This window comes from Rhinatrema bivittatum, chromosome 8, assembly GCF_901001135.1.
Source record: "Rhinatrema bivittatum chromosome 8, aRhiBiv1.1, whole genome shotgun sequence".
NCBI lineage: Eukaryota > Metazoa > Chordata > Amphibia > Gymnophiona > Rhinatrematidae > Rhinatrema > Rhinatrema bivittatum.
Window position 1 is genome coordinate 196,088,970 of NC_042622.1, and position 18,340 is coordinate 196,107,309.

At 46.9% G+C, this 18,340-nt stretch overlaps 1 protein-coding gene and 1 long non-coding RNA gene across 4 annotated transcripts in view; one reads left to right on the forward strand and one right to left on the reverse strand.

Moving 5' to 3' along the window:
• Positions 1 to 2,843: 2,843 nt before the first annotated feature.
• On the reverse strand, positions 2,844 to 16,809 carry LOC115097009. The gene is made up of 3 exons (XR_003858185.1): positions 16,687 to 16,809; positions 14,125 to 14,291; positions 2,844 to 3,482 (listed from the first exon to the last, which is right to left on the reverse strand). It is a non-coding gene; the product is annotated as an uncharacterized LOC115097009 (long non-coding RNA).
• Positions 15,559 to 18,340, forward strand: part of PITPNM3 (PITPNM family member 3) — a 628,273-nt gene continuing 625,491 nt past the window's right edge. Inside the window, exon 1 of one of the 3 annotated variants that reach the window (XM_029612401.1) lies at positions 15,559 to 16,261. In XM_029612401.1, the coding sequence (XP_029468261.1) occupies positions 16,246 to 16,261 (16 nt within the window). In that variant the 5' untranslated portion in view covers positions 15,559 to 16,245. The remainder of the gene's footprint in view (positions 16,262 to 18,340) is intronic. The other 2 variants (XM_029612400.1, XM_029612398.1) reach the window with 2 other exon arrangements.

The window sequence follows — 18,340 nt, forward strand, 5'->3', positions numbered from 1 at the left end:
AACTGCCCAATAAGCACATACTATGGATGCCCAAAATGTAGGTACCGAATATGCAGTCCAGGTAGGCGCCCACCTGAGCGACCACCCGATGTGCAAGCACGAACCAACATTAGACACTGTTTCGTGGCAGACTTGCATATAGAAAAGTGCATGAATGCCACTGTGGCCTACCATGTGGCATCTGAGGAAAGCCTGAGAGTGTGGCCTAGCCAAAAGGCTGCTCAATCTGTCAAGCTGCCACAACTCCCCAAGCTCCCTTGGAGGCTGGAATGGACGTTGGATCGATGCGCCACGGCTCGGAGACCAGAAGGGGAAGGGAATTCCTTACTTTTTTTTTTTTAAGATTTACTCTTTACCTGAGCTCAGTCCGTCCCGGCTGAGTGTAGAATCGGTCTCCGGCTGCGGGGGGAGAGGGCAAAGGCCATCACCGCCGCACTCGGCTTCCTGCACCCGCTAGCCTCTCAGTTGTTTCTCTCTCTACAGCTAAGTCCACACTGGAAAACCAGCTACCGGACCAAGGCACTCTTCTAAGGGAGGGATCTGCAGATATCACTTCAGGAGAACTCGACTGAGGGAGGGATCATAAGGTATCACCACAGGAAAGCAGGGTGAATTAATTTCCTTCTAAAATGTTCTTTTTTTAAAAAAAAATTTTTAAGCAATCCCCAGTAGGGAGATGCACATCCACCATATGCTGGAGATGGAGAATACTGGCAGGCTGATGTGACTGCATGTGGTATATACTGTGATGTCAGCTTTGCTTTGTCTCCATCTACTGGTAGAGGTGCACTAATGTGGATTAACGTGTCTGAATGCTAAAAAAAAATGTTCATTCTCACACAAACTCTCTTATATTCTCTCTCACCCACATGCTCACTAGATCACACTATGTCTCTCGTACATGCTCAGTGGCTCACATGCTCTCTCACAGACATGTTCACTATGTCCTACACTCATGCTCTTGTTCACACATATGCTCACTGGCTTACTCATGTTCTCTCATATACATGCTCACACATATGTTCACCAACTCGTTCTTGCTTACACACATGCTCGCTGATTCAATCGCTCTCTTTTATACTCACACACAGGCCCTCTGGCTTAAATAGTCCTCTTGCTCAAACATATGCTCATTGGCTCACTTGTTCTCTCTCACTCACAAACATGCTCTGGTAACCACAATCAGCCGGACTGTATTATGCAGTGAAACAATTGAAAAAAAGAAACAAAATCACTCCTCACAAAACATTAAGCAATAAAATCAAGAGCTATAAGACATTTATAATATTAAAACCATGAAAAGTGTAGAATATGGAGGCAAAGAAGACACTTCAGGCAGCTTTCATCGCAGGCAGGAAGAGAAGGACTGAGCACACCTCAGAGCCCTCTTTTATTGTACATTCATACAAAGGCAGATGATGTGTCATCACATGATTGGTTCCTTTCCACATAGCAACAGACGTATCACCACACTATTGGCTTGGCTCAGGGGGGGTGTATGGATCATTTCATTGGCTGCTGAAATCTATACCTCCTGACTTTGTCCTGCCTCTGACTAGGGAACACCCAGCCCCTCCCCCAGGAATTCAGGGCCAAGCACAAGCCAGAGAAATACATGATAGTCAGGTATCCTTTCCTAGGCAGAGAGGCTTAAGCACAAGTGATGCTTTTATTCAGTGCAAAGGTCAGGGAGAAGGGAAGATAGTGTTTAAACCCTGATGAAATGGCTTGCTGGCAAGCGCATATTTCCCACAAAAAGAATAAATATGTCAAAACAGCAAACAAACATAGGGGGCCTGATATTCAAAACACATTCAGCATTACTTAGCCAGATAAGTAGGACTTTTGTGGTCAATGATGTCACATTGGTTTACAGATAACGGAAGTGAAATAAGTGGGGGGGGGGGGGGGGTACTTATTTCTTACAGTGAAACGTATTTGATACAAATCAAATACTGAATTTGATTTGAATTTAACTTCATGCAAATTTTTTACGATGCAGCTTACTGAGACTAAAGTCTTAGGAATTTTTTTTTTAGAATGCAGCTTGAAGAAAGAACTTAAACTCTTATAAGGAAACATATTATATAAGACATCATTTATAATATTAAAACCATGAAAAGAATAAATATGTCAAAACAGCAAACAAACATAGGGGGCCTGATATTCAAAACATGTTCAGCATTACTTAGCCAGATAAGTAGGACTTTTGTGGTTAAGTAGCGGCCGTTGAATATGCGTTTAGGTTTAGTGGCTGCTGCTTAGCCACATACGTCCCTTATATATCAAAACCAATAATGCAACCCCACTCATCTATAAATTTCATATATTTCTTTGTTCTGTTAGCAAATTACCATAAAACTTCCTTTTGTATTAAATCAACTTATTTATACTCACACACTACATTCATACCTCACATAGCCACACTCATCATAAAAACCCTTTAAATATTCTATACGTTGTTAATAATGCAAGTACAAGATTAAAAGGAGCGCTATAGCTCTCCCAATATGATGATTACGATCATCTTTTTTTCAAGTAAACCTCACAATGAACAAGTTGCAAACCATCTATTACAGTCATAAACAGACTCCAGGTCTAGAGCAATAAATTCCTTTCACCAATAAAATATTTAAAACAGTAAACACATGAAATAACACCCCATAATTTAAAATAATTAAAAATTAAATAATAAAAAAATCTCCAGCTCGCCATACCTTTAAATAAGTAAATACCTGGCATCTTTTGATTTCCCAGAGATTGTTGTGGATTTGGGTGAAGGGGGCCACACAATCTTTATCCACTCCCTCTCCTTCAGACACATAGGCACTCTCTCTCATACACATGCAGGCCCGCACACACACATTCAGGCTATCTCTGTTTCTCATACATACATGCATTTTCACACATGCAGGTTCTCTCTCATATACATCTGAAGGCGTTCCTGCATACATGCAGGCACACTCTCGCTGTCTCTCTCATCCACATGCAGCTCTCATACACAAGCAGACACTTTCATGCACATATGCAAGCTCTCTCTCATACATATGCAGGTGCTCTCTGTCATGCCAGCTCTCTTTCTCTCTCACATACACATACCCTCAGGCATCCTCCTTTTTAATGGGCCTTAGCCGCACCCGCAATGCTCCTTATATACTACTGGAGGGGAGGTGGGAGGAGGCGGCCCTGCTACCATCAGATATGTCCTTCTACCAACCCTGGGCTGTAGGCATTTCTTCTGGCCGTGGTGGGTTGGGCTCCGTCGCAGCCCTGCTGAGACCTCTCTCAGGCTGCGTTGGGTCAGAGTCCATTGCGGCCTCACCAAGATCTCCCTTGGGCCACGATGGGTTGGTTCCGTCGCGGCCCCACCAAAGGCCTTGTTCTGCGGCAAACCCTCTCAGCAGAATCTGAGATGAAGACCATGTGACTAGTGCAACCGGCCCATCGAGGGATGTCCGATTCCCCGATGGGCCAATCCGTCCCTGGGCAGGAATAAATAGATGGAAATAAACAATAGTGGGATAGCGAGATTAATATTTATGAGATTTTTATCTTCTCATTTCACCAGTGGTGAAGGTGCTTCTTGTCAATTGCAAACATTAATCACCTGTAAAATGTAACCAGTGTAGAAATCCTCTCTCTCTCTCTCTCAACATGCAAATCCAGCCCCTGATTTCCATCCCATTAAACATTTCTCCGGTGCCCCCTAGTGCGGATGCCAAAGACTGAGAACAAAAAAATCACAGGCCCAAAAACTGAGTGGTTAGAGCAGTGAGCTGCAAAGAAGGGAAGCCAGGGTTCAAATCCTATTGCCATTCCTTGTGACCTTGTGACCTCCACTGCCTTCCTCCTACCCTGGGGCTCTGTGATTTCACCTGCACCGGGCCATGGGGGAGGGGGGGAGCACCATTTCAACCTTCGCCTTAGGCAGCAGGTTACCTTGAGCCGCCCTTGGGCACGACTATGTCACTGAATATTTGTGCACAAATCGCTGCTTAGCCAAACATGTTATATTCGGCTAAGTTAGACCAGCTCTATGGCTTCTCTAACTTATTCGATTAACATAACTGGATAAGAGCGAATTTCGCTACTTATCCAGTTAAGTTAACTGCCTTGATCCACCCACCGCCCGCCCGTTTTTTATTCAGTAAATTTTTGGAAAAATTTCACTAAATTTTTGATGAATTGCACTCAGGAAGTTTCACATGCATCTGTCTTGGGTCAAGAGAGACCTTGCAGCCCCACTGGTTCTGCTACTAAGGTCAGATTTATGCTTTATGCAGGTAGCCTGTTAGACAGTTTACTTGCCCAATTTTGGCACAGCTGCATCTTTTGTTCTGCCTTTTGATTTCCTGCAACTTCTGGAAGGAAAGAAAAATGCCAGAAAAAAAAAAAATAGTTCAAGTGAAAATTTGTGCAAATATTGTTCCAGGCCTTTCTCCTGAAAGTGCCAAAATTAAAAATCTAGGAACAGTCTTGCCATTGCTTATTTTGCACCCATTTTTCCTTGCTCAATATCTCCATGGGATTTGTTTTTCTCTTCCAGAAGTTGCAGGACAAAAGATGCATGCAAATTTGGTTTGCGGGTTTTGTGTGCCTCGGATTTACTCTTGATGTTTGTCTTATTTCAATCACTTGGCTCATCAATGTGTTATACTCTTTGCTTTTATCTTCTAAGGGAATGAAGTTGGACATTTTGCACACCTAAGAGTTATTTTCACAGATACGATTTTTCTTCTGAACTCCTGGGCCCTTTGCTTTCCCCTTGTGAATAAACATCTGAACAGAGACAAATCCTCCATCAATTTTTCTCATCTAAATCCAGCATGTAATTGGAAGGTCAAAGGAGCGTTTTTGTTTTGCATGAATCGTGTTCCTTTGACTCTTCTGTTCTTGAAAAAAATTAAACTTTAAGTGAAAATAAATCACTTTCTTAAAAAGCCTCAGAGAAAAAAAAAAAGTCTAATGAATTCCTCTTCAAAGGAAAAAGTACTCCAAGGATGCTTAGCACCTGAGCCCCTTGGCATCTCGCAGGATCTTATTTTACTTGGGTGGTCTTGATTTGGTCAGGCCTGCAAAGACTCCAGCTTTCCTGATGGACGATGTGACTCTGAGAACTTTGATCCATCTTCAGAGGGAAAAACAATAAGACTGGTGGGTGAGGTGGGGAAAAGGCGTGCATGGTTTGCAGGCCTGCAGCACAGTGGGCCACAGTTTTGTGCTCTCCAAAAACAACTTCTACTCCCTCTTCCTGCAAACCCACGGGCTTTTTCTGGAGCACCTCTTTACCTACATATTGCTAGGCTGAGGCTGCTATTCCAGCTTGTGACAGACAAGAAGGCAGGGAACCCGCAGTACCAAAGATAATAACTGGAGAAAGAGTGATAAGTAACGAGAGATTTTAAGTATCTGAAGACAACACGCTGACCATTCTGTGAAAACCATTGAAATAGATCTGCTGTAGTCCAAACCTGCTGTCCTAGACCTTTAGCTAAAATGTAGTAGAAAATCCCGGTAGATTTATATTAACCCCTGAGGTGTTGATCTATAGTATGAATGTTTCTTTTGTAAACCGCTGTGATCTTCATTTGGAAGGACGGTCTATAAAATGTCTAAATAAATAAACAGTGGTGGTGGGGAGTGGGGAAGGGGGAACAGGAGGATTGACCATAGATAGTTTGTGGTGATAGGAATAGACAGCGGCTACTGGGTATGGTCCTCATGTCTACCAACAGTTACGGTTAGATTTGTTGAAATGTTGGGGTCAATTAAGGGAAAAAAGGATTTTGTGGCATTTGAAAGGTGATGGGAAAAACAGTTTCCACTTTTTTTTTTTAGGCATTCTTTATGGAAGGAAAACAAAATAACACTTTATGGGCAGGTCTGTGATTTAGTATCAGCGGAGAAACCAAGAGGGTGCATGCTGATGAAATCTGAGATGTGAGAGGTAGACCCTGAAACGTGTTGAAATTATATTTTTAGCAGGAGGACCTGATCAGGGGTGGGAGAGAAGATGGTCCCACTTTTCTAAATGTTCTTATTTTTCAGTCTGCTTTAGCTGTTTTCTGTCTTCCTTCTCAACAGTTGCAGCTCTACCTTTGCAGGCTGCTTCAATAATCATCACCCTCATGTCTAGTTCATGAAGAGGCAACAAACAAGCAGGTGCACTCCCCTACTGGTCTAACCCTCAGATTTTTGTAAGAGGGGCCTTTTCACCCAACTGCAGTTTACCTGCAGGCCGAAAGAGTTTTACACATTTCTGTCAGGTTCCCTCCCCCTTCCGAATATCTATGATGTATTAAAATAGCGATTAGTCAGACCTTAATTATAATTTGTAATAAGAATGCATAGAATAGTGTGCAGGCTCTTTTAAATTAATCTAAAGACCCATTATCGTTTAGCTCTGCAAACAAGTCTAGTTTTCTTTATAGTCACCATGAATATGCATGGGGTATATCTGCATACAATGGAGGCAGTGCATGCAAAACATCTCATGCATATTCATGACGGCTAGCCTAAAATCCCGATCTGCATGTGGACCTGGAAGAGGCGTAGCCTAGCGATTAGTAACAGGCTACAAACCACAGAACCCCAGAGTTCAAATCCCACTGCTACTCTTTTATGTCCTTGGGCAAGTCACATCATCCTCCATTGCCTCAGGTACGATCTAAGGGCCTGATTTTCTAAATGCTTTTCTCCCATTCTGTGTCTATGAGAATAAAGCTTAGTAAATGAGGCCCCCTTAGATTGTAAAGCTTCTGGGGAAAGGGAAAATATCTACAGAACCTGAATGTAATCTGCTTTGAACTAGTGCTAAAAATAAGCAGAATATAAAAAAAAAAAACCGTCAAGGACTGGAGTTGCTCCCTCTAGTTGTATGGGATCAGTTAATTCTGAATCTTGCTTTTTTTTTTTTTTTGCCTACATGGGGAATTGTCAGGGGTACCTGGTGAAGCACTGAATGACCCTTCTGAGCTATGCTGTGTCACCCTTTTGACTGTACTTCTTCCAATATATTCGTCCTGATGTTGCAGCAGCACATGAGGGGAGAGGAGAGAATCTCTGTGATTGCCCAAAGGTGACACTTAGTGGCCAGACTCAGCGTGCATGCATTTTGGGGAGCCATGGTCCATGGCCCGAAGGCAAGGATTGTCGCAGCACTGGCTGGGGCTAGACGGGAAGAAAGGAGTTATAAGAGGGAGATCAAAAATTAAATGAATGCATTTTTCTTATGTTGTTCCTTTGGTCATGCAGATCTTTTGCTAACTGCTGTGATCAGATATGGTTTATCCCATGGTCCTTGCGCCTGTTAATTAGTGAAGTAATAGCCCCCAGGAGACTCCAGAGCCATTTATTTAAATCTGAGCTTCATCAAACAGGCTAAGCTGAATTAGCTCGGAAAGCATTACTTAGTTACAAAGTTAGTATTGGCAAAGGGCAGCGGACAGCAATTTATCTTGCTGTCCAGTGCGTTTGTGATGTATTTGTGCTAATTGTGTCACAAGATGCATTCAGTTGTCTACTGCCCTCCCTGAGAATGAGATAATGAAGCAGCCCCAAAAATCAATCACAGGAGCAGAACACGCAACAGGAGGTTTTCAGGAGAAAAAGGCAATGAGAAATGATTTCGTACTTAGGCCAGGGTGCAGATATGGACAGGGCCCGCACGTCCTATTAGGCGAACTAGGTGGTTGCCTCAGGCAGTGACCCTTAGGGGGGGGGCCGCGAGCAGAGCCTATCCTGCTCGCAAGCAGAGGAGTAGAGATTCGACGGGCCGAGACTGGGAGGGAGGGGCAGCATGATGGTGGTGGTGGGCACAACCAGGGGGGGTTGAGCACAAGGCTTGCCTGGGGTGCCTAATACCCTTGCACCGGCCCTTACATCCACAAGATGGTTTGAGGATGCCTTGTGAGGGAACCAATAGGTATGTCATGTGCTGATGCTGATCAAAATACTTTTTTCTTTAGAAAAAATTCTGAGGTGTTTTTTTTTTTTCTGTATTTTTCCCAGGCAATTTTTTTTTAAAGGAATAAATGTCTCTCTTTCTCTATATCTATCTATCGACACACACATTGCACTGTATAGTACAATATATACTACTAGCAACTCAGAATAATAGGGACCGATTAAAAACTTTTGTTCAACTGACATGCAGTCACATTGGAATTAAAAAAAAAAAAAAAAAGGCAAACTTACAGATTTTTTATTTGGACATGAGTAAGTCTGCAGAAGATTATCAGTCATGCAAAAGGCAGGATCTGGCAACTAAACAGCCAGTGTCGCGGGTCGCAGAGTCGCGGGTCGCAGAATCCCTCCACCTGTGCTGGCAGACGCAGAATGAGGTTAATGGGGCTCGGCCACACGGCCAGTGTCCTGGGAGGGCTGGCTGCTGGCGAGAAGGAAGCTGTTTCAGGGACATTTTGTGGAAACTGCTAGTTGTAAGTAGGACCCCAAAGAGCCAAGAGTTCTGGAATGAGTGCTAGAACCTTCTAAAAGCAGATTATATAAAAAATGCAATTATGTGGAAATAGTTATACTAGTAAAAAAAAAAAGATTAAAAAATGAACGGAGAGAATGACCTTGCTTCTTTTGTCCCTTTTCCCCTCACTGGGGGTCACCTTGCCAGAACCCCTGCAACCCTTTCAGCTCCCTGGGCTGTCAAAATTGCTCCACTTTGCCACACCTGCTGACTCTCAATAAAAAAAACCCCACACTGGATTGTCTCCCCCCCACCCCCGATCCCTCTTACCCCCAGAAAAAGCGGCACTAAGACAGTTGATGCAATACCGTGCGCAGCGGCTAGCGCACAGTTTAGCACACGTTCAGACGTGCATTTTGGATGCGCGTCCATAGCCCCCTGTGCAATAGGGGGATCAGCGCATCCAAAACGCGCATCCAAATCCACGCAGAGCTAATAGAGCTCATCACATGTAAATTCCGTGTAGCTGAGGCTATTAGCTAATCCCCGCGATGCAAAAAGTTTCCTGCGCGTCCAATGTGCCCATTGCAATGCGGCAAATGGCATAAAAGTATGCCATGCTCAAAGGCGCATTGAAAAAGAAAGAAAAATCCTGCTTTTTGTGATTCCTCCTAATAGTACTGTAGCGCTACTAAGTAGGAGGAATCAAATAAAAAAGATTTAATTTAAAAAAAAAAAGTTTTGAAAAAAAAAAATCCTGGATGACCAATAGACTCATGCAACATATATGGTCCAGGCCGTGTATCTAGTGAGTGTCTATGCAGGTAGTGGAAGAAAACGGACGCTCGTATATATCGAGCGTCTGTTTTCCCAAACCTTTTGACAACCACCTCTCCTGTGCACCCAATTATCCCTAGCGTCTCCTTTCATTGTGACCCATAATTTAAATATTGGATCGCATGCCCAGGAGAGGTGGCTGGGCACCTATTAGGAAAACGGGCGCTGAACACTGAATGCCCGCTTCTGCGCACAAAATTGCGTCGGCCCCCTTGAGGGCAAGAGCGATGCTCAACTGCCCCTGCCTTGCCGTGCATCCAGATTCAAGATGGCGCTGGCTAAGAGAGGCTTCTCTGCATGCCAGCGGCCTGGCTGAAACACACAAACATTTCTGCATGGACACAATCTGCCTTTCTTAAATAGAAATATTATAGGGAGAGCGGTATTTCTACAGATCTTTCACTCTGTTTGAATAAAATAAACGGAGCTTCTATCAATGACTGTGAGCTCTTTTTTTTGGCTCCTATGGACTGCCAGCACAGTTACTCGATGGGGGATCAGTGTTTGCTGGGCTGCAGTGCTGTAAGCCTTTATTCACAACTAACTGAGGATGTTTCCCCTATTTTATATCTCCTAAGTCACTTAACTTAGTCACTGCACCAAGATTTCTAGACTGAGGGCAGTGCACCAGGGCCCTACGTCCAACCAGTAGCTGTCGCCATTGCATGATGACCAGTCTTGATTTATTTATTTTTTTTAAATCAACCACAAATCCCTATAATAATAATAAAAGGAAAATGAAACTACGTAACAGTTTGGAAGGAATTTTTTGTTATTCACTTCCAAATTGATTTCACATAGTTGATCAGGTTAAAGGAAGGCCATCGTGTCAATCCCTCCACTGACTGCTCAATTGTTTTATGGCTTTTTCTGCACCCCCATCACCAATAGGAACTCAAGCAAGCAAACAAAATCTTGTGCATTCCTAATTGATTCAACAGGAGCATGAAAAATGATTAATTCTCCATCCCAAATATGGCAATCAGTACAAATAAATAAAGTGTCTGGATCACATCTTTCCCTGGTATCAGCATAGCCATAGTCTGTTATTTTCTCCTTCCCAGAATGTTTTCTGAAAATGAAGACTCTTCCTTGTGCTAAATCCATAAAATTGGGCATAGGGTTGGTTCTACAATGAGGCAGGGTGAGGCAGCCGCCTCAGGAGGCAGAATTTTGAGGCAGCAAAAATGCCCCACTCAAAACGCCCCTGCTGTGCCTGCCTCACTGTCTCACACTGCAAACCACAAAACATAAAAAAAAAAAGGTGCAGCATCCTATGTCATCACTGTGCTGGCGCCGTGCCGGCTAACCATGTTCTGCTGCCTCTGTCCCTCATGTTTTGGATGAGCAAGGTCCCCGCCAGTTGCAGCACAGCTTGTGCAGAGCTGCTTATTGTTTTGTGGCCTGTTTGGTTCCCACTGAGACTCTGCTGCCTGCCTGGATCTGCAGGAAAATAAAAAGCAGTTGCTGGCAAGCAAAGTTGCTCCTTGTTTGGGTTCCTTGTCCATTGACCACCTCTGCTGCATTGTCACTCGGCATGCCCGCGAGAGAGGAGGCGGCCAAACAGGAACTCACTGTAATGTAATTAAAAAAAAAAAGCAGAGTCTTCCGAGGGTCCAGGATTGCAGGGAAGCTTCAGGCAGAGACCGCGGTGGAACAGGTCAGCTTCCTGCAGCCCAGCCCATTTCAAGGCAGCATGCACATACACACACTGCTGAGTCTGGGGCAGGGTAGCAGCTGGGGCAGGGAGCAGAGCAGGAGACTCTGGAAGGCAGGCCCTGCTCTTCAGTAGCAGCACTGCCTGCAGTAATACTCCTGCAGAGTCTCTTCCCCTCACCTGGAGAGTGGTCTGGGGGGGATAAGGCTCGCTCTTTAGTAGCAGGGCGAGTTGATAAACTCCTGCTGGTTAAATACACCGGCTCCTGTCCCTCCTGGAGACAGAGAGAGACACTGGAGTGGGAGAGGGTGACTGAAGAGAGAATCTGTTCTGGGGGGAGGAGTGACAGTGACTGAAAAGGGGGGGGGGGGGAGAGGGTAACCATGACTGAAGAGACAGAGAGAGAGAGACTGGTCTGGAGGGAGAGGTGACAGTGAAAGAAGAGTCAGAAGTGGTCCGGGGAGAGAGGGTGACAGACTAAGGAGATGGAGAGAGAGATTGGTCTGGGGGGGCAGTGACTGACTGAAAAGAGGGAGTGAGAGGAGGGGTGACAGTGACTGGTGAGAGTGGTGAGGAGGGGTGATAGTGACAGTGAGAGAGAGACTGGTCTGGAGGGAGAGGTGACAGTGAAAGAAGAGTCAGAAGTGGTCTGGGGAGAGAGGGTGACAGACTAAGGAGATGGAGAGAGAGACTGGTCTGGGGAGGCAGTGACAGTGACTAAAAAGAGGGAGTGAGAGGAGGGGTGACAGTGACTGGTGAGAGAGAGACTGGTCTGAGGGAGAGGGGGTGACAGTGTCAGGTGAGAGTGGTGAGGAGGGGTGATAGTGACAGTGAGAGAGAGACTGGTCTGGGGAAGAGGTGCAGGGACTGGTGAGAGAGAGACTGGTATGGGGGTGGTGACAGTGGCTGGTGAGAGACAGCCTTGTCTGGGGTGAGGAGGTGACAGTGACGTGAGTGTGTGTGTGAGTGAGAGAGACTTGTCTGAGGGTAAAAAGTGATAGTCTCTGGTAAGTGAGCAGTTTTGGTAGGATGCACTGGGCAGTCACCCTGGGTGCCATCAGCATCACCAATCCAGTCATGCCCTGAAGAAAGCCCCAGCGGGCCTCAGCAGACCCCAACCCGATGCTGCCCAAAGAGATGGGGAGGCCCTGAGAGTCTGTGTGCATGAGAGAGCAAGAGCCTGTGTGCATATATGGGTGCGTGTGAGAGCGAGAACTTGTGTGTGTTAGAATGAGCGTGTGTGTGTGTGTGTTGAGCCGCCCCGGATTGGGCAGGTCTAAACATAGAAATGACAGCAGAAAAAGGACCAAACGATCCATCCAGTCTTCCCAGCGAGCTTATGGAAGCATCTGCCGCGCTGTACAGGTCACCCCGTTAAAAAAAAAGGTTATTCACCGCATTTATTTGTTCCAGAGGGAGAGGTTATTTGCCTTTAGCGATGCCTAAGAGGGAACTGAACCCTGGCTTCCCCGGTTTGGGGCCCATTGCTCTAACCACTAGGATACTACTCCAGCCCTGAGATAAATTTGCGTACGCTACGTTTCCAGTACCTGCACATTTCTCTCGGGCATATTCATTATGGATATCCTGATAACCAAGACTGGCTTTGGGGTCACCAGGACAGGTTTGGGAAACTCTGGGTTAGAGACATGTAAGTGCTAGAGAGAGGCACTGATTAAATTAGCTCAATTTAAAGTGACTTGAACCGGGGGAGCAGGGCAGGATATTATTTGCAAAGGCCATTTGGGAGCTGGTGGAAAGAAGCTGGGAGGATTCCTTCAAAGCCTCCCTTTTTAATCCCACTGCTTTTCCCACCTCTCTCTGGCGAGTCTGGATTTCCTACTGATCCCGAATCTCTCGGTCCCCGGTTTTGATTTCTTCCTTAAACTTTCCACGCCTCCCAGTTTCCGTCCCTCAGCCGCTGGCTGCTTTCTTCCCCAGCCTACGCCACTCAGTGAGTGTTTCCATAAGGAGGGGCCCTCGGGAGCTGACTCTAGAACATCATCTCATGTCCCTCAGGCCCTGAAACTGCACCTCAGTACAGTTTAACTCATAAGTACTAGTATAAAGCCCAGGTTTTTGCCTCTCCTTCCTTCCTAGGGAACAGTTCCCAGCATGGCAAGGAAATAGCCAAGCAGCCACTTTAATAAAACGAACAGGCACTGCCAGAAAAGCGATGAACCCCCAGTGGGCACAGAGAGTCACCCTCTGATTCCTTCTCCTAAACCCCAGCCCCTGCCTTCCCCTCCTCCTCCCCCCTCTCTCGCCCTTTTCTGCCTGAACAGTATGAATGACTGTGCCGGCTAAAATTAGCTGCCGAGCCAATCAGTTCCTACTCACAAAATGACATGGCGGGCACAGCGGGAAGAGGAAAGCCGTGGAACGATTGCACTTGATCGGTTTTACAGCTCAGGAAAGTTAAAAGGACCCGTGGAGGAGGGGAGGCGGGGGGAGGGGCAGCCTCCCGCCAGAACAGCTGGAAACCTGCTCGCAGGGCCCCCCTCCCTGCCTGCACCGAGGCCTCTCACCCACACCCCCTCCTGCCAGAAGCAGAGGTTTAAACCCGGGCAGCCTGGCATTTAAAGCAGGGCTACCAGCAAAAAAAAAAAAAAAAAAAGCGTGGGGTTGTCAGGATTGTGTTTGACTCCCTAGCCCGCCTCGCTAGCCCCCGATGTTTCTCCGTCTGACGTGGAGGGTCTGTCTGCAAGGCCAGTTGCCCACATTTTAATGAAGCCGAGCTCCGGCCCTGCTCCGCCGCAGGGCACTGCCAGCCCATGGAATTCAGCGCTGCAGCAGCCACTGGTGCTCGCGCCCCCCCCCCCCCCCCCCCCGGGACGCAATCCGAGGATCGCAGGCAGGGCCCCGATGCACCAGGCGTTAACTCTGGCGTGGGTAAGAACTGAGACGAGAAGACAAATGCCAGCACAGTGTTTGAGGGAGAAGATTAATCTAGCTGAGTCATAGGGAAGGCGAGGAAGAAATGCTCCCTGGGGAGGTGTCGTGTTAAACACCCCCTCCCCCCCCCCCCCAGCACCCCCACAAAAACAAACAAACAAAAAAACAAAACAAAACCTTCTAAGATATTTTCAGGGATCTGATCTGTTAAAAAAAAAAAAAAAAGACCTACAGTGCAACCTTTCGATCCACCCTGACTGGAAACCAAAAGAAGGCTGAAGAAGGAATATAAATTCCAGTGCATCCCTAAATGTACCTTCAGGATTTCCAGTTTTATTCTCTTCAAATGATATCAGAGCTCAGCTGGACCCTGACAGGAATTTCGTACGGCTACTGGCTGCATCTGCGGGATCCGAGATTATATATTGATTCTCACGTGTTGATCAGAGCTGGAGACTCCTGCAGCAGAGCGGACGGCGAGGGCTGAAAGCCACATCAAGAAAGAGAAGTGTAACTTGGAGAGCTTGTGGAACCCACCAGGGTAACCATCACCCTACCAACCCCAAGCATATATATTATTCAATTCACTGCTGGCATCCAAACTGCTTCCACTTAGCACCAAGTTAGCTTGGAGGTCTGTAGCACTAGCTAGCCCTCAGGCCCCACACCTGTAGCCCTACTATTACTGCTTCTCATGTACCCAGCGCTCCCTGGAGCTTACAGGCAGACAAGTGAGAGGATTCGGAAAATGTATTACAGCAAAAAATGGTTAAAGTGGACAAGGCTATGAGCAAGGTAGGGCTCTTTAGCTTGGAGAAGAGGTAACTGATGAGGGTTCCCTAAAGGTTTATAAAACCGTGGGTGGTGTGGGACAAAGTGTGTATGTAGTATTTTTTTCAGCCAATTAAGCGGTGGAATTTGTTACCGGAGAATGTGGTCGAGGTTAAGGGTTTATGCACAGAGTAATATAATTTAATAATAGCAGATAAAGACCCAAAATGGTCCATCCAATAAGACCCAGTAACAGTTTAACAAGTTATTAGCCAAGCATGCATGGGGATAGCCACCTCATAGGTCTGGGAATGAGCAACAGAAAAGGAGTCTTCCCGTTAAGATCTGCCAACTATTTTCGTGTGACCCAGACTGGGCCATGTTGGAGACAGGATGCTGGGCTCGATGGATCATTGATCTGACCCAGCATGGCCACCTCTTATGCTGTCAATGGAAAGAACCAAGGCTTTAAGATTTAAAAGCAAGCCCTGCGAGATTAAAAAAAAAAAAATATATATATATGTAACGATACAAAACGACAGTATCCGGATAACAGGAACCCTCAGGGCATTGGGTCAGATTTTGTATTTTTTTTCATCCAGCCTTCTGCCTCCGCACCGGCCCCGTATAACGCTAAAGGTAGGCTGTGATGATTTCTTAGTGCCAAGCAAAGCGGCGGGAGCCGGATGGAAGCGGAGCCGGGGCAGGGCTTCGGGATCTGAAATCCGGGAGCCGCCGAGCACTTTGCCGGCCTTGAAGCTGCGGAGGGAGGAGGAAGCGATCAGGGACGGGGGCGCGGGATCCTAGCGCCACAAGCTGCAGAGACGGGGGGGGGGGGGGGGGACATCCGCAGAGGGCGGCTCGCCAAAGAAATCCAGTGATGCCAGTCTGGGCGTGATATCAATGCTTTCACTCTCGCTTGTTTTAATACTTAAAAAAAAAAAAAAAAGATTTCTCTTTTGCCAAAATGAATAACGTTACAGGTATGGAGAGCAAATGCCCTCTCCACCCCCCAGCCACGGACTGCAGTCCTGTAAATGGAGATCAAGGGGCTCTCTAGCAAGCAACCTTTTTCCTAAAGCTGGGACTCGGCTGCTTAGAGCCGCCCCTCGGGGGTTGCCTCTTGGCAACTGGGGGTAGAGGGGGGGGGGCCCGCAGGGCAGTACAGGGGCGCCCCTTCTACCCTCGGAAATCAAAGCAGGGGCAAAGGGGTGAGACAAGTGCAAGGCGGCTGGCTCTTGCAGGGGGGGAGGTTAATCACAGCCCGGAAAGCAGAGAAAGCCCTCCCGTGTCGACGGGCAGCCGGGGCGCAAAGCGAAGCCCCCCCCCCCCAGACCGGGGGGAGGGAGGGAGAGCGCGGCCCCTTTAAGAGCGGGTCCAGCTCGTGCTGCACGGGCAGAGAGTGCCCTGCGCGCGCTCTCTCGCTCTCTCTCTCCCCTCTCGCTTTTACTTCTTCACAGTTATGCAGGCAGCCAGATTGTCTAATTCCAACCCTCTGCGAGCCACTAGAGGCAGCCAAACGAAATAAATAGGCAAAAAAAGGGATAAAACAGAAAAGCCACCCCAGCGACTCCTCTTTGCTATGAAATCTCAAGCAGAGATCACCTTAAGAGAGGGAGCAACCTGCTACTTCTGAGCCTCTGCGAGACGGCGAAGGGACCGGGGCATGGCCAAGGCACCAGGTGAGTGCCCGAGACACCCGCAGATCCAGCCGATGAAAGGGGAGCCGGAGCGGGGGGGAGTAATGGACTGCAGTGAGTGGAGGGGGTGGCGGAGGGTGCTGAGCCTGGTGGATGGTTTGGCGGGGGTAATCCTAGGAGGTGGTGTCGGACCTGTGCATGCTTTGCCTTCGGACTGCAGGAACCAGTGTCTTGCCCCCCCCCCCCCCCCCCGTGGCGCTTGTGAAGGAATTGTCTTGCTTAGTTTCACCTCCTGATCCGTGCCAGGTTTCAGGCAGCTCAAAGGCTTTTTCTCCTTTTGGGTTTGTCAATGACTGGGATGCTTAGCAGGCAGCAACTTGCTGGCTGGATCTTTGTGGGAGGTATTTGGATCAGGCTTCTGGGTTTGAATCATCACACTTTTTTTTTTTTAAACAAACAAAACCAACCCGAATCTGTAAGGCTGAAACATTTCGTCTTCTGTCTTTGACTGCGGTTTCTGTTTCCTCCGATGTATCCGATTTGGAAAGCCCGAATAGGTCCTGATGCATCGCAGCTCCCAAAAAAAAAAAAAAAAAAAGTCGATCGCCTGCTTGCGTGAATGCAATTCCTCTGCTCGATCCTCGCCTTGTCCTAAGGAAGATAAAGTTAGAGAGCGCGCAGCAGAAAGGCTGCTACACTGCTAAAAAAAACCGCTGGGGGTGTAGCGCTATAGATGAGCGACTGAGTCATCGCCTTGGAAGGGGCCCGGACTGCCTTCTGCCAGGGCGCGTTTTAATGAGGCAGGATCCGCAGCAGGGTGGAGGGAAGCCACTGTAAAGCGATCCTGCCACCCTCTTCTGTTTCTCGCCCCAGGGACTCTCTCCTGCTCTTTATCTGTACAGTGTGCACGTTACCTGCATTCAGGTGATTTCTGCTAGCGCGAACTTCAACCTAAATCCTTACCCCTGGTAAGGAAACCTAATTATTAGGTTACGAGGGATGGCTAATGTTTGCCGTCTTCTAGTTGAAATGACTACTTTGCTTTCCTGTGACACTGCTTCTCCGGTATTACAGGCTGGTGCAAAAACTTAATCTAAAAGCAGCTCATGACCCTCTTGCGTCCTCTGTTGGTCTTATTCATGGATTTCTCTCTCCTCTCTCTCTTTTTATTGTTCTCTAATATCTTGCTTCATTCTGGTTGGAGGATTTTTCGGAAACTAACCTCTAATTTTTAACCTCTAACAGAACCAAAAGGGAGGATCGCAATGATATGAATGGCAGACTTATTTTAAAGGGCTTGTTAGATGTTTGCACTGTTGCTTTAACTGCGATGCTCCCAGTAACCAGAACATTTTTTTCTTCCTTCCATAGCCCTATTTTACAGAAAACAGTAGGCGGAATGGCGTTTTCGTCCAGATTTTGTTGTCTAAACTTTCTGACTGCAGGATAGAGTGGGGGTCTTCAATAAGATGCCAGTTCTTACTGGTGGTGACCATGCGGCTGTTAGATAATGCATTCATCTAATTGGGGCCTTGGAGACACTGGCATTTTGGGGGAAGGGGAGATTCCTGCTGTGTTAAACCCGATTTTTACAGCTGGGCTGGTTGACCTCCAGGCCAGGTTAAGTGCCAGAGGGTGCATGTAGTGGTGACCAGTGTCACATGTTGGGGTCTCGGTTATGGAGGTGGCATCTCTGCCAATAGGAACTCTGAACCTGGTAGTCCCCATTCCTATTTTAGGGTGTGTGCTGCTGAAGGGGACACCCAGGTAGCCCCCATTCCTAATTTTGCTGGTGGGTATTGATAGGCCATATAGGTCTGTTATTTATTTATTTATTTTTTGTTAAGTATTTTTATTAACATTTTTATAAAACTTACAATTAAAATGAAACAATAGTATAAACCTTATTGAGACCCCCCTCTCCTTTCCCTCCTTCCCTCCCTCCCGATTTCCATTCCAGTAAAGCAAAACCCTTGTCACACACCTCATATCATATCAGTTGGTACGCTGGTCTGTTCGTTTTAACTCTGCCCAGTGGCCACCAGTATGCATGGGGTTGGTGACTTGTCTTTGATATTATGATTAGTATCTGGTAATATGTGGCCAGTTCACAATGCTACT